The sequence below is a fragment of the Phaethon lepturus genome, unplaced genomic scaffold (genome assembly GCF_000687285.1).
Source record: "Phaethon lepturus isolate BGI_N335 unplaced genomic scaffold, ASM68728v1 scaffold1956, whole genome shotgun sequence".
Classification (NCBI taxonomy): domain Eukaryota; kingdom Metazoa; phylum Chordata; class Aves; order Phaethontiformes; family Phaethontidae; genus Phaethon; species Phaethon lepturus.
This window is the reverse complement of record NW_010546749.1, coordinates 3,730-26,677: the sequence shown is the minus strand read 5'-3', so window position 1 is coordinate 26,677 and position 22,948 is coordinate 3,730. Positions and strand designations below refer to the sequence as shown.

The following is a 22,948-nucleotide window of genomic DNA, read 5'->3' as shown; positions in this document are numbered from 1 at the left end:
AGGACTGCATAGTATCTTCTTTTGAATAAGCATAGATTTAATTTTGCATTTTACATAATAAATGAGGATTTTTATAACCTAGAGTAATTTCAAGTGGTCTGTACTTGAAAATAAAATAAATGCAAATTGATACTCACTTTGCCTAACATATTTCTACAAACTGCTCAAGGAAGTGTTAGTGCTGAACTGAAGACAACAATGTGATCTTTACATCGGTGTTTCTGTAATGCTATAAATTCAGATTTTTTTTATTTTTTTTTTTTTTACTTTTTACTAAATGTGATGGCAGAGGAGAGTTTTTAGTTTTTTCTTGGCCAGTAATAAATCAGGTTAGAAATAACACACCTGTCTGGCTGTTTCCTTGAACTTAGGAGAGGGATGACCTTACATCACATGAATGCTTTTATGTTCCCAGTAGAATAAACAGTAGCAGTAGCAATGGTAGACTAATCTTTCATCTATCATTCAACTCTGACACATACGAAACCACTTTTAAGCACCTTTTATCCAAGGATATTTCCTTTACAAACAAATGACATTCCTGACTTTTGATGTCAGCAGGGCAAAAAGCCTAGGGATGTAGACACCGAAGGATGTTGAAGGTGCCTTGTGTCTGTCATGGCATATATGTGAGAAGAGCAGTTAAAAAACAACACTTCCATCTGCCCAGCAGCAGAGGGTCTAGATTTTGTTAAGAGAAAGTGTATGTAAAGTAAATCTGAAGTAGAAAATTATTCCTAGCATTTCTAGTAGGTCAGGTATATCATTTGAGTTTTGGGGAAGGATACTTTGAGAACGGAGTATGTATTGAAGATACATGGATGGAGTAATTCTACTGTGACATTTTTCTCATTTAAATGTGGCAGATAACCTGTGCCTAAGAAATCCTGATAGACACATCTCTGTGTCAAGTTCATTATTAGAAATTAACGGACTTGTAAAGTCTTGTGAAATTAAAGTATTGGTGGGGGGAAGGGGGTTGTTGTTGGGTTTTTGTTTGTTTCTTTTGGCTAATATGCAGATGCCTTCCACAAGGATAAGTGTAGTCCACTGAGCCACAACCTCTCTAATGGATCTACACTTTCTTACAGATCCATAAACCTGCACTTAAGCTTCCTTGAGACTTCTTCATAGTACAGGCGTTGAAATTTTCATAGCTGATTTGACATTGTGTCCCTGTTTAGAGTACTAACGATAAAATATTTTTAGAATTGCTATTATTTTTCTGAAGTACTGAAGTGCTTTTCACTTTTTGTATCTCTGTTTCACCATTATGCAAGAGTATGTTCCTCTTAATTCAAGATTATTGAAAAAATTATGTTTTTCTTTACATACCATTTCCCCCTAAATCTTCAGTGCAGGTAGGTGTTCTTGAAGATGCTTTATCCAAGCTATATAAAGCATTTTTACAAATCTGAGTGTATGTGAATATATCTTGGACACATTTCATTTATATTTGTGAAGCGCTTACTTCTCATTGTGGTAACCGATTCAGAATATTTTCCCAGCATTATCTCATTAATACTCAAATATTACTGCCTTATGTAGAATTGATCAGTAGGGTAATTGGGTTTATAGTGTAGCTTTAATATTGTCACTTAAATTTGGTTTTGAAAAGCTTGAGAATTCCTTAATTTTAATCCAAGTTTTTTTAATGAGTAAGTTTTCAAAGGTTACATTATAATTTTTGTATCTAGACTTTGATATGTAAATCAGGACAGTAAACTTGAACAAAGTCACCTGCATTTTCAGGTAATTACATTAATGCAAAAACCCATCTCAACAGAAATTGCTCCATGGAATTAGCGTATCAAGAGCCTTCCTCAGAGAATAGCTTTAAGTATCTCTTGTATTCTTCTGTGAAAAGGGGTTTTAAGTTTCGTACAAATTGAAGCACTAAAAGAAATAGTAAATATCAACTCTTCAGAGTTTATTGACAGATGCAGAAGAGGATTGCATTCCAATCTAGTTACAACGTGAATTGGTGATAACTGGTGTAGCTGTTTACTGGCATTATTCTTTGAGAGGTGTGTAAGTTATCTGATGTGAATATTCAACACAGAGTGACTTGCCACTTCAACTCAAGTGCTGTTTTTCATTGAAGAGGACAAAAAGCTGAACATTAAAATAACTGTGCCATATAATAGAAAGAAAAACATAGGTTTTGTAATGTATCCATATTGTAAAATAGCCAGTATATTAGCAGCTTGCTCCAGTCCCACTGTTCTGAGAGTTTAACAAGGACCCTTAACCACTCTTGTGATCCGTCCACATATATACTCCCAACATTCGCCCCAGGGACCAGTGAAATGCAGTGCATAACTCTGAAAGCAAACAATTTCTAGACTGTTTTCTCTAAATACACTTTTTTTCAAAATACGAGAATTCATTATCTGTCATTAACTAAAAATAAGAGGTTTTGTGTTTGAAAACCATGCCTTAGAAGAGATGACTCTTACATTTTCTACCAATTTATGGTAGAAACCATCACATTTCTTGGAAAAAAAAAGTATTTTTGTTGTATTTCTGGAAGTGTATGCTACCACTATCATAATTTTATAAAAAAGAATTGTGATACATTATTTTGTTTAACTTCAAAAAATTACTATGACCGTGTTTTTAGAGAAATACTGTTTTGTAAATGCAGTGATTGATTTTGCTGCTTTAATACTGATCTAAATAGAAAGTCAGGGTTCTGCATATCTTTAGAACATGCATTCTATTACATTTCTGCAAAATTAAAGGTTTATGAACAACGAACTATTTAAATTCACCCTTGCAGTCCTATTATTTCACCTAGAGAATGAAATGACCTTTATTTTATGATGAAAATAGTCTACAAATGTCTTGTGGTATTAGGGAACTCTGACACCTGAGGAAAACAAGTTATTTTAGGATTTTCTTTACTGATTTTTGGTTATGTAGTTTAGTAGCGTTCCATTACTGCATTTGTCAAGGAATAGACATTTTTTTGTTCATAATTTAACTTGATGTCATTATAGGTAAACAGGCAAACAATCACATACGTATTTATCCCATGTGGGTCTTGAATTTTTATGATATACTGCACTCATGTTAAAATAGTTGGGTAGTCCTGTTTTTACAAATTTTATTCCTCTTTGCAGGAATTCTAGTAAACTTTAGAGAAACTTGTTCATACATATCTCCTATTTGCAATATGAACGACTACCCTTAGAATCATTTTTTAGGATCTATCTAGGCCTTAATGATGATGTGTAATCACGATAGAGGTACTACAGTTTATAATTTTAAAGTTGTAATCAGTCAAGCCTCTTTTACATGTGAAGCTGAATATTACACTAACTGTAGTTTTAATTGGTGGTGGAACAGAGGAACAGTTAACAGCAAGGGAAGAGAAACATTAAAAAAAATTCCTTACAATTGCCTACTAGTTTTGGACAGAATACAGAGGTAATGTTATACAGTTTTCTAAATGCAGTGGTTTTATTCATCCTTGGCAGGCTGCTGAGAGCTGTACTACAGAATGTTCTCAAGCACCATTCTCACTGAGGGCTTTGGGATGGGACATCATACCATAATTCTGCATGGAGTATAATAGCTGTATAATCTTAACTCTTCCTTCTCCTTTCCTTTGAATTACAATATGTAACATTTATTTGCTTCAGCATAAATAGATCAAGTAGTCCATGCCTATGTGCCTCTTTCTTAATCTAGGTAGCTTTAGACTTGAGAAACAGTTTGAAATATCAGCTTGTTCTTCTACATTGTGTAGAACTGTGAGCAGATCACTTACAACTTATCACATGCAGGTGGAATTTATGTCTTTCCAATGCAGTGTTTTTAAATATTCCATCATATTAAAGGTAAAAGTTACTTAACTGTAAAATGTTACATAAAACCCGTGACTGTGCAGCTGCTGTGAAAGATCATTTCTGTAAATCTGACTTTAACATCTGTTGCTTTTAGTGTCCAGAATTCAAAAGACCTAGAGGCATTGCTGTTGACTGGGTTGCTGGAAATATTTATTGGACTGATCATTCCAGAATGCATTGGTTCAGCTACTATACAACTCATTGGACTAGTCTGAGATACTCTATCAATGTAGGTCAATTGAATGGACCCAACTGTACAAGACTCCTTACAAGCATGGCAGGAGAACCATATGCAATTGCTGTAAATCCTAAAAAGGGGTATGTATGTTTCAACATTACTCTGTTTTGGTAATTCAAACAAAAATGCAAAGTAGAGTAAGAGAAATAAAATTATGTCTACAAATGTCTAAACTTTTCCGAGTCATTTACTGAACTTTCCTGCTCAGTTTACGTGTATGTAAATCAGGATCAATTATCTCCCATCTTTTGGGTATGTTGGAAAGTTCACAATAATTTTAGTATCAGTGAAGTGTTTTGAGGTTCTGTACAGGCATCCAGCTTATTTTTTACATTTAATATTTTAGGATGATGTACTGGACTGTTATTGGGGACCGGTCTCACATAGAGGAATCATCTATGGATGGTACTCTGAGAAGGATATTGGTTCAAAAGAATTTACAAAGACCTACAGGTATACAGCTTATCCATTTTTCCTAATTACATGGCACTTGCTAACTTAGTTTAGATTTGTTGGCTGAATTCCAGTTTCTCAGTTTGCAAAAAAAGTTACATACTTTTAAAAATGAGATGGGATGCCATCCAGAGGGACCTGGACAAGCTTGAGGAATGGACCCATGTGAACCTCATGAGGTTCAACGAGGCCAAGTGCAGGGTCCTGCACCTGAGTCAGGGCAACCCCCAGTATCAGTACAGGCTGGGGGATGAAGGGATGGAGAGCAGCCCTGATGAGAAGGACTTGGGGGTACCGGTGGATGAAAAACTGGACATGAGCCAGTAATGGGCGCTCCGAGCCCAGAAGGCCAACAGTATCCTGGGCTGCACCCAAAGCCACGTGGCCAGCAGGGCGAGGGAGGGGATTCTGCCCTTCTACTCTGTTCTGCTGAGACCCCCCTGCAGGGCTGCGTCCAGCTCTGGAGCCCTCAGCACGGGAGAGACACGGACCTGCTGGAGCGGGGCCAGAGGAGGCCCCAGCAATGCTCAGAGAGCTGGAACAGCTCTGCTGGGAGGACAGGCTGGGAGAGTTGTAGTTGTTCAGCCTGGAGAAGAGAAGGCTCCGGGGAGACCTTACTGCAGCCGTCCAGTACTGAAAGGGGGCCTATAAGAAAGATGGGGACAGACTTTTTAGCATAAGTAAGAAATTTTTCACACTGAGGGTGGTGCAACACTGGCACAGGTTGCCCAGAGAGGTGGTAGATGCCCCATTCCCTGGAACCGTTCAAGGTCTCAGGTTGGATGGGGCTCTGAGAAACCTGCTGTAGTTGAAGATGTCCCTGCTCATTGCAGGGGTGTTGGGCTAGATGACCTTAAAAGGTTCCTTCCAACCCAAAGATTCTATGATTCTATGAAAAAATGTGTATTCTGGTTATTCATATGCAGTTACTAATCAAAATTCTTAGTTTTGCTTTCAAATGATACTTCTTAATGTGACTTAAATTTTTGTAACAAAGCTTAACATGACAATTTTACAAAGCAGTACTAAAGGACTGTGTATAATCAGTTAAAATATGATCTGTTCAATAACACTGAACAAAACAAAATCAATTAAGGGAACACCAGTTAGTGGTGAGACACAGTTTTTTTTTAAGAATGCATATGAAATCTCACAGCCTATTCTGTTTACTTTCCTGAATACACTGCAAAATAGTATAAACCAAGATTTAAGTATTCAAAGAAGCAACAACTTAATTATCTCAGTTTTTTACAGAACTATTTTGAAGCTTGACGGTACATGTTGAGGTCTTGTGAATTACCATTAAGACTCCATTGGCAGGATAACAGTAATTTTTATGACAAAGGAAATGATTAATCTAGACTGAAATGTGTCTCTCAAATAGCAGCATCCTGTCTTGAAACCAGAAATGTTTTGTTCATGACCCATCTTCTCATGCAATATTTGATGTTTCTCCGGGCTTACAATGATGATTTGTTACTATTGCATTGCAAATTAAGGCTTGTCCAACTTCGGTCTGCATGCCTATTGAAACATAGGCTGCTTTTAAGAGGCTGCTGTCTGAATATCGAAGCATCTCAGAAGCTGCCACTATCACAGCAACAAGTAATAATATTTTAACAGACTGTTAAGTCCCATGCTAAGGTGGGCTTATGGTGTGCATGCAAATCATGCATAGGAAATGGAAACACTCTTGCTTTATTGACATTAGATTGAAATATAGCAAGTTAAGAAATTACATATGTGATAAGGAAAGCTTTGAGGGGAGGAAGCTTATGCTCCTTAGGTAAGTAAGAAGCACAATAGTAATACTAATAAAAAATACCTAGTCAATAGTAAATTCAGAAACTTCTGATTATTCAGACTGAAAGCAGGCTTTTATGTTTATCAGGGTTGTTACGTATTCTTTGCTGAACTTCTTATATAAAACATTGTGAACATATCAGATGTACAAATCATTAGATTTCGTTCTAATTGCTGGAATTGTGCTTTTTTGTCTGTCTTTTTATTGGTCTGGTTGCTTGCCAAGTTTATAATCTATGGAGCTAGTCACCGCTTCCTCAGTCATTAAAGGGCATTTAAACCCTTTTCTTTTTGGCCATCAGGATTGGATTTGTGACATGAATTTTGTAGGTGGTAATAGTATGATCAAACTTAGCTGAAAATGCAAGTATTTAGTTCTTCCCTGACCAGAAACAGAACTGCAAGAGCTTTTCTTCATAAAATTTTCCTTGATATACTTTATATAGAAAAATTTCATATAAACATTTAACCAGACCTCTGTCTTCTTCCAAGGATGAATAACATGAAAATTAAGAAAATTAGCAGAATTACCAAAAATGAGCAGATTTTGCAAGGAGGGAATTTCACAAATGCCTTGCATTTTCCTGTACCTACTGCCTGAAAACACTTTTGTGGCATCTTTCTGTGCTTTTCTTCCTTTAATTCATGGTAGAAAGTATATGTTTATAAAGTCTTTTAATTTTTTGTCAAATATTTCACACAGAAACGTGTCATTGTAGAGGGCGTGCAAAGAAAGAGTCCAAGCCTTTAATATTTCCTCCCAAATGAGACTTTGCTACTGTTGTTTAGATGAAGTTTAAGATTTTACTGAACATCTGTGTTCCACTGCTCTTAAATTTATTGCTAAATATGCGTTTCCTATTTCAAGTAAGAGAGAGAGGTTGAGCATTTGGGCTTTACTTCACAGGATTTACATTAAAATTACTATCACAGCAGTGCTATATGTATAAAACAAAAAAAGTACTTTTTTACATTGTGTTATCTCTGATACTGTGGAAGTTACATTGAGAATGTTGTTTGTTTATTATTTGATATTTTAATATTCTTATTAAAATGCAAAGAATAATTTAAAGCTGGAGACTGGGGACTGCTTCTAAAATATTCCCCCTTACAGGTACCATGTATCACACAGAGTTGACATATTGTGATTATCTTTTACCAGAAATTATTCTCTTTAGCTGTATGCCTGAATACCAGTGTTTCTTTTAAAGAGTTGGTTTTTATTGGAGTTGCAAATATAAACATATTTCACTGGTCTGTGCATCAGACTTCCTCCACTTCCTCTCATCTATCTCTAGCTGATTAATTTATGATCTTAAGATGAGAATTTTTGCTGTTATGTATAATTTCTTTTGATGTATTTTTTCTGACTTACCTACTTACATAAACAGGAAGAAAAATACTTTTTCCCATTCTTATTAAAAATACACCACAACTTCAAAAGCTTAGAATTAAATTATTTTATGGTTCAAATATTTTTTTCAGGTTGAAGCTTTAGACATGACCTAAAACGGCATATTATTCATTTAACCATCCTCTATGAAACATGGACTGCTTGATTTAACTCTTTAGAGGCTGGGTAGTCACAATTTTATCTATTTTTTGTCTTCTTTTCTGCTCTCAGTTCCTCACACTTGTACTTTCTTTCCATATATATGCAAATACTTACATCTGTCAATATTGCTGTAACACTAATTAAAATAATCTGATATTTATTTCTGTAATAATTACTACATGTGAAGTGTTGGTGACAACAAAAAAACCCACAGTTATATTCTTGTGGAAACAGGATAGGTTAGGAAGACTCTATAACGCCTTGTTTTTAACACATGGTCACACTGGTGCTACTGCTTAGAAATCTATTGACATAATAGATTTTTTTTGTTGGTAGACCAAATTACAGGATTAGATTCTATATTTAATTCCCACCTGATATATAACTCTACCTGCTGAGGATAATGGGTTTGAAAAGGTACTGACCTTGGAAAAATTAAAGAAAGTAAAAACCACGGTTGCCTCAAGGGGAAGGTTTAAGTGGAAGGTGTTATATTTTATTCTCCCTGGTTTCCAGTCATGTTTTTTCATTGTGACCATATTTTGTGTTCAGAAGAATAGGAACGATATAAAAATGTACAGTTACATAAAAATACTTTTTCCCCACCCAGGTTTTATATGCCTGTTTGAACTTTTTCTTTGTAGGTCTCGTAGTTGATCAGTTCAGTCAGCGTTTATTCTGGGCTGATTTTGAATTATCTGTTATTGGCAGCGTTCTTTTTGATGGTTCCGATTCAGTTGTGTCTGTGAGCACTAAACAAGGTATGGAGAGTGTTTCTATAACATGATTTCTATTTTATTTTATTTGGCTGAAGTTTCACTATTCAGAGGAACTATGTAAGCAAAAAGCAGTGATTATTAAGTAATATTCATTGCTTTTGTTAGATAATACTTCAGATATTATCTAAACAAATAGATATTTAAGATAATTTAAGGTAATTTTAGCTTTTAGATAATCTGATAAAGTTACTTTAGGGGAACAAAATTTGAATGATATGTGCAAATCTCCAGGATTGTTATCTAATTATTAGCTTAGGTATTATCAAATAACAATGTGATTAATATTTATGCTTGACCTCACTTGGATTTACGTAGCAGCAGGAGGACCTTGACTAGTCAGAAATTAGAGCAGTCTGTATAGGACAGGAATTGTATAGTTTATAGAACAGTTGACCTGAATCAGTTCTGGGAAAAATAATGGATTTGGCTTTCAGGTCAGTAAATAATCACATAATTCTGTTAACAGAATGTGAATGAGGAAAGTTCCTTTCATAAGAAAAGAGATTCTGGTTAAACAAACTTTGTTTTTATAGAATTGCATGTTGGCTTTTTAGCAATTTTATAACATATGTAACAATTTATGAAATTTTAGTAGAAAAGAAAGGGAACATTAAAAAATATAAAAATTTGAAAGCAGGGTTTTTTGGAGGGATTGCTTAGTGGGCAGTTGGTAGTGGAGTTTCATGAGGATGATATTACATGTAGTGCTGCTGACTGTTTTAACCAATGGTCTGGAATTCATTAGGGAGTTTGGGAAAAATCTCCCATAATCCAAATTGAGCAGGACCAGATTGAAATAATCTTATTCTGGTTTAGTAGCATTTTATTTCACAATTTAGATCAATATACATGGAAGTAGTCATCTCAAGAAGGATCGCTTTGTTGAGCGTAGGGATCTGACTACAACCTCTTGTAATGCTGAACCTTACCATGCAGATGCCTGACAAAAGATTTTAGAAGACAGTAATTCCTCTTCATCACTCTGCTTTGCACCTCCTTTGGTTATAGTATTTCGTGGTGGCTGGGCATGTGGCTGGTACGAAGACTGACAGAGTATGCTGGATTGTGTTTTAACGTGTCTCAGTAGTAATTTGTATTTTAAGAATAAACGTGAGGTTATTCTTCAAGGGTAAAAAAGGCACAACAGTGCTACAGACTAAAAGGCATATAATGTGATGACTTTCGAAATATTTTATAGCACAGAAAGGTTATACTGCACTGTGCCAAATTCAGCAAATTTGGGGTTTATAAAGGGGAAAGTGGAATGTAGAGACTTTTAAAATTCCATATGTAGCATTTAATACTGAAATACAAGATCAGTAATGCAATGTCACCTTTTGTCTCCTGTGGACACTTTTAGTAACTATGGAAAAATTAGAGAAATGGGACCAGAAGAAAATTGGAGGAGTCTAGAAATTGCTTTGCGATGAGACTAAAAACTTTGACCCATTTAATTAAACAACCATAAAATAATGAATTCAAATTTATAAATATTTGTATTGAAATAAAATACTGAGTAGCAATTATTGATAGAGTGGAAAAACGGTAGAAAGAAACTGAATAAATAGAAATGAACTATAAAACTATTTTAACAGTAAATGGGGATAGTAGTAGGAACAAGGCATCACAAGGAATGATAGGTTCCGTTTCCTTACGGCTTCAAATCAAGAAGAGATGCATCTCTGGCAAAGAAGTTGTAGTCAGAAGCTATTGCCTTGTTATGTGAGTAAATGTGTGAAATTCCACAGACAGTTGCGCATAGGAAATCCAACTATGTGATCTAATCGGCAGTCTTAGCTCTTAAAAATGAGGAATTAGTAGAGGCTTAGCATTTTATTTTGTAATAATTTACTATAATTATGAATTAAAATAAGTGTAGTGTGAAAGCTAGCATTTCAAACATGTTCAGAAGGAGCTGAAGAAACATTTTGTCAGAATAGTTTCTTTTATGTACAGCAAAATAATCTGTTTTTTTCTTGGCACATACTTGTAGTTAAAGTGTTACAGCTAAGTATGTTCTAATTAGCTAGTTGTTACTGTGGTGTTTCCCTACTTTTCAATATTCAATGAGTTTCTGAGGCTGAATTCTGTGAAAAGCTAGAGACTTTAGTTGCTTGTAGTATGGGAAGAGTTCCTTTTAAGGAGATGCTTTGCAAAAGGCAATCTTTGTGAGTATAAAACAAGCTTCTGAAAGGTGGAAATTGCAGTAATGCAATTGAAGTTGTTATTAAAACAAAGTTTTTATTTTTTGGATATGAATATATATATTTGTATTTATTATTCATTTTTATTTAAGGTTTACTGCATCCACATAGAATTGACATTTTTGAAGATTACATTTATGGAGCAGGTCCTAAAAATGGTGCATTTAGAGTACAGAAATTTGGCAGGAGCCTTGTAGAATATCTAAGTGTGGATGTTGATAAAGCAAAAAGTGCCTTGATTTTTCACCGCTACAAACAAATGGACTGTGAGTAAGCATAATTACTTTAAACTCAATATTGAGCAAGTTCACCTCAGGGGAGAAAAAAATGTAACAAATTTGTACAAATCTAAAACAGAGCCCGATTGTAGAAACTGAAAATAGATTTAGTCGTGTTTTCTTATATAAGTTTAATTTAGATTTTTTGATGCATTTTCTCTCCTTTGAAAGGACATTGGCCAAGTGCTTGCCTTGTGTACCCACACTGTAAATGAGGTATAAAAAAACTGAGAGAGGGATGACTGCAAATACCTCTAGCCACAACCGTATGAGTTTTTTTACCAATACGCTTTTTGTTACTGGAATAAATTCTATCCTGGTGTGAGTCTTGCACTGCCATCTGAGTGTGTTCATTGACTTTAGGCTGTTGATATCCTGGAAAACAGGAGTGTATCAGAATTTTTATATCTGATTATTTTTTCCTAGCTCTATAACACAGTGTAATTTAAAAAAAAAAAATAATAATATTGTCTCTTCTTAAACAGTGCCTAATCCATGCTTGGACCTGACATGTGAATTCATTTGTTTGCTCAACCCTTCTGGTGCAACATGTGCTTGTCCAGAGGGAAAGTCGTTGGTGAATGGAACATGCATTGACCAGAGTCTCTTAGGTATGTATTGACAACCGCATGGGAAACAGTAAATAAACACGTGGTCAGGTTTTGTCATTGCAAAAGGCTAGGCTGCCTATGAGTCAAGAGTTTTGTGATGTTGCTCAACATACATATTACGTATCTGAAATGGAAACTAAATGTGAAGAAGTAAAATCCCTGATTTAAAAAAAAAACTGTTTAAATTCATCAAAATTAGAAATGAGCTTTCAGATGAACTGATACAAGATGATATTTAAATGTGAATGTGTATATATATATTGACCAAAAGAATTTTGAAGAGCTCTGAAGCATTTTGGATTCCAAATTAAATATTAGCTCTTCAGGAGAAAGAAATAACCTTAAACACCATCAAGAAATACCTCTGCTTAGACTGCAGCAATAAGCAAAAAGCAGTAAGAGCAGCATAGCAAATAATAATGACTTTGAAGTAACAGGCGAGAAAGAACTGAAATATTTTTATCTAAAATTATGTCTTTCAGTAACATCCACTAATGTCTAATATCAAGACACAGGAAACTAGACTTCATGGTAAAAGAGCTACTAAGTTCTTGCTTAGGCTGGGGGGGTGGGGTGGGTGGGGTGGGAATCTTCTTCTCCAAAGAAGATTAGTAAGTACTTGAAAACTATTCCCACTCTAATTGAGGCAAACCTAAGGTGGTCAAGCAGCTGGAATGAATTCTTAGCTATCTTGAATTTTAAAAGGTTACTGAAATCATAGAGCAGGATTTCTTATGTGTGTGAGAAGTCAGAATGTATTCGGAGGTGTTTCTAATCTTTAATTCCAGGCTCAGAAGTGTAAGTGATACAGATTCTGGTGAGATCCTCAGTACATAAAATGCTCAATTTAGCAATTAAATTAAATTATCTAAAATGCCATCATTCTGTGGAGAAAATATCACCTATTTGTACTGCCCAGTCTTTAAATATTGAATTAATACAACTGTGTTTTAGTGTTTTATGATGAGGTATTAATAAAGTTCTCCTGTCTAGTAGTATTTCTGTATCAAGGAATTTACGAATAAATTGGAGAGTAAAACAATATTAGAAAACTTGTCCTATATTACAAATCCATTCTTGTTTTTGCTTGTGTAGGATCATATTGTATGCAACGCATTTACAGAACCAACTTCTATATGTACGACACCATGCTATAGCAAAAAATACAGTAAATGAAAGCTTTATTGCTTAAGTCCTCACCTGAATATCTATCAATGTGTATTTATGTAGTAGCTATACAATTATAAAGTAGTTTACAGCTGTTATACAACAATTTCCGCTGTTAGAGGAGAATGATGTCACTGAAGTAGATGTAATAGAAAACACTAGTATACTGTACAAGGTTTCTAACTCTTGAGACAAATCAGTCTAAACACCCTTTGTCTTCAGAGAGAGCATCCATCCTCCCTCCAGGTGTCAGCTCTTTGTTCATCTGAGATGGATACTCGTCAAGATTTTCTGCTGATACAGTACCACCTAAAAATTATTTCAAATTACCCTAGTTACTACGTACGTGTTGCAGAAAGGACGAATAAAAGAATATTGTTTTTCACTGATGACTGGTAGTCATTCAAGCCCATAATTTCAGTAATTCTACAGTTTTACTAGTGGAGCAAAGGATTATGCCATGGTAGAGTTTTCAGGAAGGTATGTTTTTATGAGAGAAGGATCTGAAGCAGCTTTCCAGTTATTTTACTGCTGGTTGTAAATTTTTATGGACAGTCAGAAAATGCTTAGAGAAGCATTTTTAATATATTGATAATTTTCACTATCTTCCCACAACTGCCATGTCTGTTATGCCTTTTCAAAGGGTTGCTGAACAAGTGTTTCTTAGTTTTCTGATTACAATTATATTTCAAGTAATGTCTAGCATAGTCTTTTTTGTACATTTTTTCTTGTATGCTATGTTTGTAATAGTAAACTTCAGGTTTTGTAGCCTCACAGATTATAAATTATTATGAAACAAGCCTCCGTGTCATAGCACACTAACAGGTGTGTGTTTTTTTCACTGTTTTGATACTTTTTCATAAAAAAGTATGAAGTGGATGTTAAATGTTTGTCTCATGCTGACACCCCACTTACGCTTCCAAGGATCAACAGAGATTCATGGAAAGATTGGAGTTGACCTCAAGATCAGCATCTTGAATTAATACGTGTTTTTAATTAATGGCTGTCTGCAACTCGCTTGCCTTTAATAGGTCACTAATAGCCTGCAAACAAAAGATGACTGAAGTTCTAAACCAGGTTCTTTTCCTTTAGGAAGTTATACAGTATGGTATAAAAAAAATATGGGAGCCATAGTTTTCCTTTCCTTTTCTGATGAAGAGCTAGAAAATGTATATGAAATATTCCAAACTCCATACATTCAGCTTGTTTAAATCTAGCATTATATTGTCTTTGTTGTCTCAGAGCATTTTTGGCATAGTTATGGATGTCAGTAACTCAGAACAGCAATTCCTGCCTTACACGGCTGTCAAAACGTGTATATTGTAGACAAGTGATCTGACATTAATCCAAAGGGAGGTTATATAGTCACATTTTTTTGTTGGTCTGCAATAAAATCCCGATTCGAAGTCAATTGAAATATTCGTGTTGATTTTGGTAGTCTTTTGGGTTGTCTTTGAAAGAATGAAGTCCAGAAGATTTTCATTTGAGACATGAGTATCTGTGAAACACTTCTTATCTGATGTATTCATTTGGTTTTGTTACTGGTTTGATCACAGTGCAATAGTTTATAGTAGGTAGGTTACAATGATGTATGTACATTATATTTTGCGTGTTCAAAAATACACTACCACTAATATACAGATCTGAAAACTCAGCTTTTTAAGTCTCTTTTAGTAGACGGCATTCATGTATCAATAGAAGTGAGGTGTACTGGTTGTTTTGTACTTGCGCAGTAGCTATTTCAAGTCATATAAGAAGTCTTTTAGTTTCACAAATTAGTAGTAATTGTGGCTATCAAGAACTAATGTGACTAAACTGTACTTTTTGAATATATAATTCAAGTTACAATAGCAAACAGTAGTATATTGAACATTCATAATATTTTTTAGTGTCTTTTAAGTGCTTTGAGTCTTTTTAAAATGTAGTAAGGAAGCTAATGACAGATTTCCATGACTTGACAGGGGCAAAATGGCACAGCCATCTCCAATTCCCATCCATCTTGAATAGTGCCCCCAGGAAGAGTCTGTATTTGAAGAATCTGTTTTGACAATGAATATGTCTCTATCCTTGTGAAAAATGCCTTCTAACAAATAATGATTATTTTCCACATTATTATGCCATTCTTCATTTTGGTAGGTTTTGACATGACTGTTGTAAGGATGCCTTTCATCGTTGGTAAAATTTCTTATCAGTCAGTCTACTTTAGGGTTAGGGACTGGGAGTTAATCTCAGTCTTGCTCTGTTTCTTGTAACTGTATCCCAAAAAGTGACTCAGATTCTTGTTCACTGGATTGTTGGGTTTGTGTTGGTTTGGGTTTTTTTGGTTTGTTTTTTCTTTTTCCCCACAAAAGAATATTGAACGAAGTCTTGAAATTCTGCATAATATTACTACTGGTTTAATCCATTGAGTTGATTTTTCTTCATAAATCCTATGTGAGGAATTCTAAATATTGAATCCTCAGTAGATTTCTGTAAAACTGAATCCAGATTGCTTCAGACAGCTGTTTCACCAGCATCTCACACAACTGATGAGAAGCAGCTTTTGAGTTTGATTCGGCTTTTTCAAGCCAGAGTTGTTACAACATATGTGTGTTGTACCATTCAGAATGGTTTTTGTAACAACATGAGAGTTCCTGTGTGGTCTTAAGTAAGCTTCCATCTCATTTCTCCCTAGGTGATTATGACTGACAGAGCACAGTTCTTTTGTGGTTTATTTATTGACTATAGCAGGCCTGACTCTTTCAGTTTAGAAGCTACCCTTTAGTTTTCAAATGGGTAGAGTACAACTTCATTTTCGTAAGAGCACTGTATGTTCATCCATTAGGTTTATTGTATCTAATTGTCTGTAGCACAATGAAGCCAAAAACGTACCAAGAGGGTGAAAATACAGAGACTTGCACTGGAGGAAGACAGTGTGTACCACAGCTGAGTGAGCAAGAGTAATGAACACTTCCAAGAGTTACGTATTCTGTAGCTGCACGTTTATCACTTTCATTTTAAGACGGGAATATGTGTCCTCTCTTGGCTGGATGAAAAGCCTGAGAAAAATTACAGAGACTCGTATCGATGTTGCTTCTGAACAGAGATGAAACATTTAATTTATCATGGTGTTTCCTTCAGCACATTTCTGTGGGGACTTTCCCACTGCACACATAGATTGCAGGTAGACCAAATGCTTTGGCTGGGGATGTAGAGGTTAATCCCTATATAACTTCTTTTTTACCCACGAAGTCTGCCTCAGGGAGCTGTACTAGCAAAACCTATGGCAGTTCAATCCATGGTATCTTCTTGAGTTTTGTCCTGCTTTCAGTGTTTTTAGATATCAAATAGAACAGGAGTCACACAGAAATCTGCTTCTGGTCTGGGAAAAAAAAAAAAAAAAATCTTTTGTTTACAGCAGTATCTTCTGTATTTACAAAGGAGTTATTGTTGTGTCTGGTATTTCCCAGAACAGAAGAATACGGGTTACATTACAGCAAGTGTCGGTTAGTTTTTTTTCATTGTGCACCCTTTTTTTAGCCTTTCTCTTCCATTTAAAGTTGTAAAGCAAACAGATTTTTAAAAGAAAACAAAATGTGAAGGGAAAACAAAGAGGCGGATCTGTCTTAGAACCATAGAATAGTTCGGGTTGGAAGCAACCTTTAAAGGTCATCTAGTCCAACCACTCTGCAATGAGGAGGGACATCTTCAACTATATCAGGTTGTTAAGAGCCCCAATGTCTTACAGCGTTCAGACAAAATTTGGTGATCACAACTTGTTCTGATAAATTTCAGCATATGGAAAACTGGCAGATAGTGAAACCCTCATCTGGAGGGACAGGAAGATTTACGGAATCTTACCATAACATTAGAACTCTGTATTCTGTCTTTAATACTGGGCATTCATCTCAGTAAAGGATGAGCTACACATTTGCCTGAAGGGTACGCAAGAACAAATAACTTTCTGCTGCATGAGGTGGGTATTTTGCACTGTGGGGAGGGAAACTCTTCTTGTACCAAAGAATGTAGTTCATGAACTTTGTGCTCTATAGGGTCATCTCTCCATTTAACTGCCTAGTCCAGAAATCAGTGGATATTTCAAAGGGAAAAAATAGCAAAAAGTAAGATGCATTTTTCTCAAGAGAGAAAGGGTTGTTATAGAAATGCCAATAAAAGATGTGTGTGTGATTGTGGGAGAGGGATGGAATATAAAAAAATTGAACAAGTGAAGGACAAAATAGAGTTCACAAGGCTTTGTTTTGCTGCCTTATCAGAGTTTCTTTTGTGTAAGATTTTACTTTTACTTTCAGTTAAAGGAAAAAGTCAAACATGGAGCAAATAAATCGTAAGTCCATTAATGTTTGCGTCAAACCGTTATATCAGGAAGAAAAACAAGAAAAACTGCAAATCAAAGTTACTTTATTCTTTATTAAAGGTATATTAAGATTGAAATAGGCAAATCAAGGCAGCAGAAGACTAAATAACCAAGCTAGGAGAGAATACATAAAATTACATGACCCGTAAACCTTTCCTTTCTTTCATATTAGAGAGATACAGTAGCTAGACTAGGAGTAGGATAACAAGTGAAACGATTTAATTCTGTCATTTCAGAAGTAAAAAAAAGCGGCTGAGAGGTCGTTGAGCCCTCAAATCCATAACTCAGCTTGTGCCAGGGGAGGTTTAGACTAGATATTAGGAAAAATTTCTTTACTGAGAGAGTGCTCAAACATTGGAAGAGGCTGTCCAGGGCGGTGGTGGAGTCACCATCACTGGAAATGTTCAAAAAAACATGTATAAGTGGCACTTCAGGGCATGGTTTAGTGGGCATGGTGGTGTTGGGTTGATGGTTGGGCTTCGTGATCTTAAAGGTCTTTTCCACCCTTAATGATTCTGTGATTCTGAGTCCAGGTTCCAGCAAGTTCAGAGCAGTATTGAATTGACTCCAGAGAGAAATTTTTCTGATTTTTTTTTTTTAAACTTTGTTCCAATAATAGGTACTTAACTAGAATTGTTTCTAGCTCTTCTTTCAGAGGTCTTTATTAAGTAATTCAGATTAAGAGTATTCAGCTTTTTATAACGATTCTTCTGTGTGTCTCTCCTGTATTCTTTTTCTTCCTGTCTTCTCCTATGGCACTGTTCTGCTCATCTCCCACACAAAGGCATCTGATCCCCTTTTGTACTCAGTTGAAGCAAATCAGCAAGAGTAATTTGATTCTTGTATTTACCTTCAGACAACAAAGCAGCAGCATTAAATCCCCTATATTATTAAAGTCTGACATAGTATTCTAAAACTGGCTTATCCATTACATCTTTCAATCCTATGTCTTAGCTTATTTCAAGTCCGGAATTGTTGTAGTAACTTTTCTTTCTTTCATGGTAGATTTGTGTTGAAATTCTTGAATTTAGAATGTTTTATAGAGAACAAAATCAGTAGCGAATTTTAATAATACTATGATGATACAAAATATTACAAACTTTTATGTGTTTTCATGAACCTTCTCAGTTTACCATTGCATAAAGTTATAACATATATTTCATTTTAACACCGTAAGACATGAGTGTCCCAATCTTTGAAAGCCAGTTAGATTAGAAAATCTTTATTGTGGGTAATTTTTGGCTCAGTAGATTTTCCTGTATTTCTTGGTGTGGTTACAGTAACTTTCAAGTTTGTAGTTCACGTTTTGTAGTTCTAAATATGCCTTTTGATACTCTCTTTTTCTCTTGAATTCATAGTCTGTCTCAATTGAAATTCTTTTTTGAAATTTTATATCTTAATTCTGTGGAATTGCTCTAGAAGAGAAATACAACATGTTTTTAATATGCTATCAAAAATGTTCATAAAAATGAGCAGTTATCTGTACCTCAGTGTTATTTATGCCATTTTTACCAAGTTCTGCTCTATAAACTCATGACTAATGATAAGTAAAACAGATAAGATAAGCAAAACAAAAATAGACCTTCTCTCCAATAAGATATGCTACATTATCCATTTAAACAACTTCTATAATGAGTAACTGAAGAATGGTTCATGGTACATCAAAGGATTTAATGAACCACCCAAATAAATAAAACACTGAGGCATCCTCAAACTCCCAAATACAAAGTAGCTTTGTTACAGCAGAGGTATATAGCTAGGGTGGATACCAACAAATTAAGCTCATATGGTATTTCATATTTATATTGTAAAACTGAAGTAATCATATGCCAGTTCAATCCCCCACAAGAACTTTTAGATTTGTTGTCTAGTTTCAGCTTAATTTGAGAGGTACAATTGCCTGAAAGATGATGGGTTCCCTGAAGTTTTGTTTAAACAGGTTTGATCGCAGGTTACAGGTCTGCACCGTCTCAGCACTGGCCGTGAATGGAGGCAGCCAGACCCTGCCTAGAAGCAAGAAGGGGTGTCCATGGGCAGGAAAGAGAGACTTGGGTGCATCCAAAAAGGCTGCTGCTTAAGCACAGTTATATTACTGGACTCTGCAGAGCTATTCAGCCAAAGGATATCCAACATTCCTAAATTCTGCACTTACAGATATGTGTTTCTCTACATGTGAAATAAAAGGAGTTGGTGTGCCTGTGTCAGTCAATGCTAGATCTCAACAAGTATAGGACAAATGGGATCCTTGACTCTTTTTGATTAGTTATTTAACTAAAATAGATTAATTCAGCAAAACATCTGCATCTGGTGGATATATTACTGAAGAGTTCGTAGTGTTTGTGGTATCCCTTTTGTGAAAAGCCATGTAGGTTTGAGTGCTGGATTAGTTAGGCAACAGTCTGGCTTCACAGGATTTGTTTTGCTATGTGAAAAATGAAAGGTCTTATTGCTGAAAGCATGTTTTGGGCTGGAAAGGTGCTTGTCTATTTCTTTAGGATTACAATTATTTGGATGTTTGAGCATTGTATGTATGCTTGTCTATAATTAATTTCTTGTTGATGTCATTGAAGGATTTTATATCTTCACTGAAATGAATAGAGATTTATTTTTCAAAATGTTTCCAAGATGGGCACAACTCTAATTGCAAAACAGTTTTATAGAAAGATTGAATCTGGCCTAACCAGAATTTGTGTCACCTCGTACCTCACCGCTGAGACGGTGGCACTACTGCCGTAAGCACTTGGTGAATGCAGAGCAGCAGGTAGTATGTCTTCTCAGTGATTTTACAGACTGAGCAGACAAGAACAAAAATAAATCAGAAAATATGGCTTAGGAGCAACAAGTTAGTATGCAAATAGCAATTTTTGAGGAGGATTTAAAGGCTGAACAATTTCCTTTTAAATATTTTGGATAGGGTTTAGTTGAGAAGAGTGTTAGTTAATAGAGAGAGTGGAAGAGAGATCCAAAAAACCAAATAGGAAAAGGCTGAGGTCACCAGAATATTACTGGGAAGTTTACTGAGATCCCCAGGTGAAACCAACATCCATTTTTTCATTTCTTAAACTAACTAGGAACGATAGTTTCAAGCAAAAACCCATACTGTCATTACTAGCTTACTTTCTAAGGCGGTTAACTTTAGTGTGGCATCAGTGGGGCGAAGCACGACTGCCATGCACGTGCCCCCAACTCGGTACAAGCTCACAGCCCCGCTGTTACAGGCTAGTGCAGCTCCCACCATCTCTGCAGCTTTCAGTGAGGGCTTACAGTCTCCTAAGTGCGTCTTCCCCCCGGCCCCGGCACTGCGGAAACAGAAGTGATAGTTTACTTCCTCCATTTTGAAAAGTGGTGGGTTTTTTCCCCCATTGATAGAGATCTGTAGCTCTATTTAACATGAGAATAGGTTCTGTTTTGCCAGTTACATGAAATGGAGCTGTTGAAAAAAATTCTATGTGTGCTCTTGCTGCAGATGATACCTGTAAGATAACCTGTGAAAACGGAGGAAAGTGCATTATCAATGAGAAGGGGGATCCTCGATGTCACTGCTGGCCAAGTTACTCTGGTGAAAGGTGTGAAACTAACCACTGCTACAACTACTGCCAGAATGGAGGAACCTGTGGAGCCTCTCTCCTCGGTAAATATTTCTAAGCAGTTGTATCTTACTATTGCACCTGCCTTAATTCAAATGTTTGAATTTATTCCTTGCTTGTGATATTTTTCCCTTTGTAACTTACTTGCTTTGTCCATGGAGTGATGCACTTTGCTCATGAGAGAGAAGCAGCGGTATGTTTATTGACATAAAAAACCCAGATGTGCACAATCAGTCTAAGATATAATCTTAGTGAAGCTTATAAAGCTTAGCAAGCTATTAGTCACTTACTGAGGATCTGTTGCAGCAAGGAATCTCTCAATACTGAGGAGTAAGGGATCTCTGCAGCAGGCGTAACCTTGAGAGGCGTCCCTACTCAAGGGGAGATCCTGCTGCGCAGCCCGCTGCCATGCAGGAGAGCTCACAGGGCTCTTGGGCTGCTCACCGTTTATGGGGGCAAGATGTTTGACTCATAGTCACACTTGCATACCAACCACATACCAACCACACTTCTTGCTCTCTCTCTATCTCCATTCTCCCTCTAAACTTTTAGGTGCACACACAGAGGTATTTCCTTAAATTAGAGAGTCGTGTGACCTCAATCTTTTACCTTTGTCTTCCTGGAATTCACAAAGTAGACATTTCACTCACCTAATTCTCAGGAAGATTTGGTTGATCAGAATTCATATCTTTCAGGGAAACAAAGGATCTGAATTCTGATCAACCAAACCTTCCTGGAATTTGAAGCCACATCTCTTCTTTTCAGGGAGATTATCCTAACTGTCAAAACATGGGTATTTGGCAGTTGATCTTTGTCCCTAATGTGTAGGCTGTTGTAGCTTGTATAATGTAATTAGAGTTTGGGCTAGAGAGGGAAAGTGTGATAAGAAATAGTCTAAAATTTAGTAATTATGTGCGAAAGGAGAAGCTGAATTCTATTTTGTGCTCTAAGGAAATTTAAATATTTGATTCAGAGTAGAACAGTTGGAGAAGAGTTTGCTGTCTTGTCTCTTCTCAGAAGCCTATCAGCTGCTGAAGGTGGTGTGAATCATTTTCTACTACGTGATGAAATGACCAACACCCTGATCTCTGTAAGAAAAGTACAGGCACCTGACTTCAGAACGGGACTTTGTGACTCTTTAGCACAACCAGAGAGAGCTCCCTGTAACGCAGAGTTACGTATTGTAGCCTCTGTGACAGGGGAGGCTTAGATCTCCACGTTTTCCTTCACACTCCTTGCTAATTGAGGTTAGCTTATATAGTTTAGTAATTTAGCTTCACTTGCTGGCTCCTCTGGAGCCTTCTCTTACTTACTGAGATGTGCTGGCAAAAATCCAAGTGAGTGCAAATCTAGTAATCTGTTGTGTGCCAAACAGGATTTTTCAGTTCTGAGTATTTGAGGGTTAATAATGTTGTTCATAGTTAACACCACTAATAATGACTAAATATTTGAAAATCATGATTACTTCTGTTGATTAATTATACTTGAAACTGCTTCTAACAGCTGCTGGAACTACTGACACAAATGATAAGCAGAGATTTTTATCACTGTAGTGAGATCAATACACATTTAGTGAGAACATGCAAGTGAATGAAAGTAAGTCATGGGTGATTTAAATGATGTGCAGAACTTCCTTGTCATCTGAGGAGACGATGTTTACTCCCACATCTTTACATGTCTGGCATTTAACTGATACTTTAGTGGGGTTAACAGGCTTCATAAAATTAATAAGTCAGCTCCTAGAACTCAGCTTAGTTCTGAATCCTGCAGAGACCCCAGGGTTTCATTTAATCCCTTTCTTTTGGCAGTAGCCATAGGGCTCGCTCCCCTCTGGCAGCTCGTGTTTTCTTCAGCGGGCAGCGAACACTCGCTGTGCTCACACAGCTATGCTGTTGGCTGGGGGTTTAATTTCCTCCCCCTCACCCCCCGCTAAATCCGGCTTCTGAAATCTCTTAGCATTGCTAAAATAATTAGCGTAGTAGGTTTGGTCACCCGTGAGTAAAGGAGAGCTGTGAGCAGATTCTGCAATGTACTTCTGCTAAATTGTTAATTATGGCCCCAGCTG

General features: G+C 36.1%; 1 protein-coding gene across 1 annotated transcript in view; it reads left to right on the top strand.

Moving 5' to 3' along the window:
- Positions 1-20,927, top strand: part of LOC104622570 (low-density lipoprotein receptor-related protein 1B-like) — a gene marked incomplete at both ends in the record, with an annotated part of 82,351 nt that extends 61,424 nt beyond the window's left edge. Inside the window, 6 exons of the mRNA XM_010289401.1 lie at positions 3,949-4,172; positions 4,439-4,545; positions 8,548-8,664; positions 10,979-11,152; positions 11,650-11,775; positions 20,763-20,927. Coding sequence (XP_010287703.1) covers positions 3,949-4,172; positions 4,439-4,545; positions 8,548-8,664; positions 10,979-11,152; positions 11,650-11,775; positions 20,763-20,927 — 913 coding nt within the window. The remainder of the gene's footprint in view (positions 1-3,948; positions 4,173-4,438; positions 4,546-8,547; positions 8,665-10,978; positions 11,153-11,649; positions 11,776-20,762) is intronic.
- Positions 20,928-22,948: the final 2,021 nt, after the last annotated feature.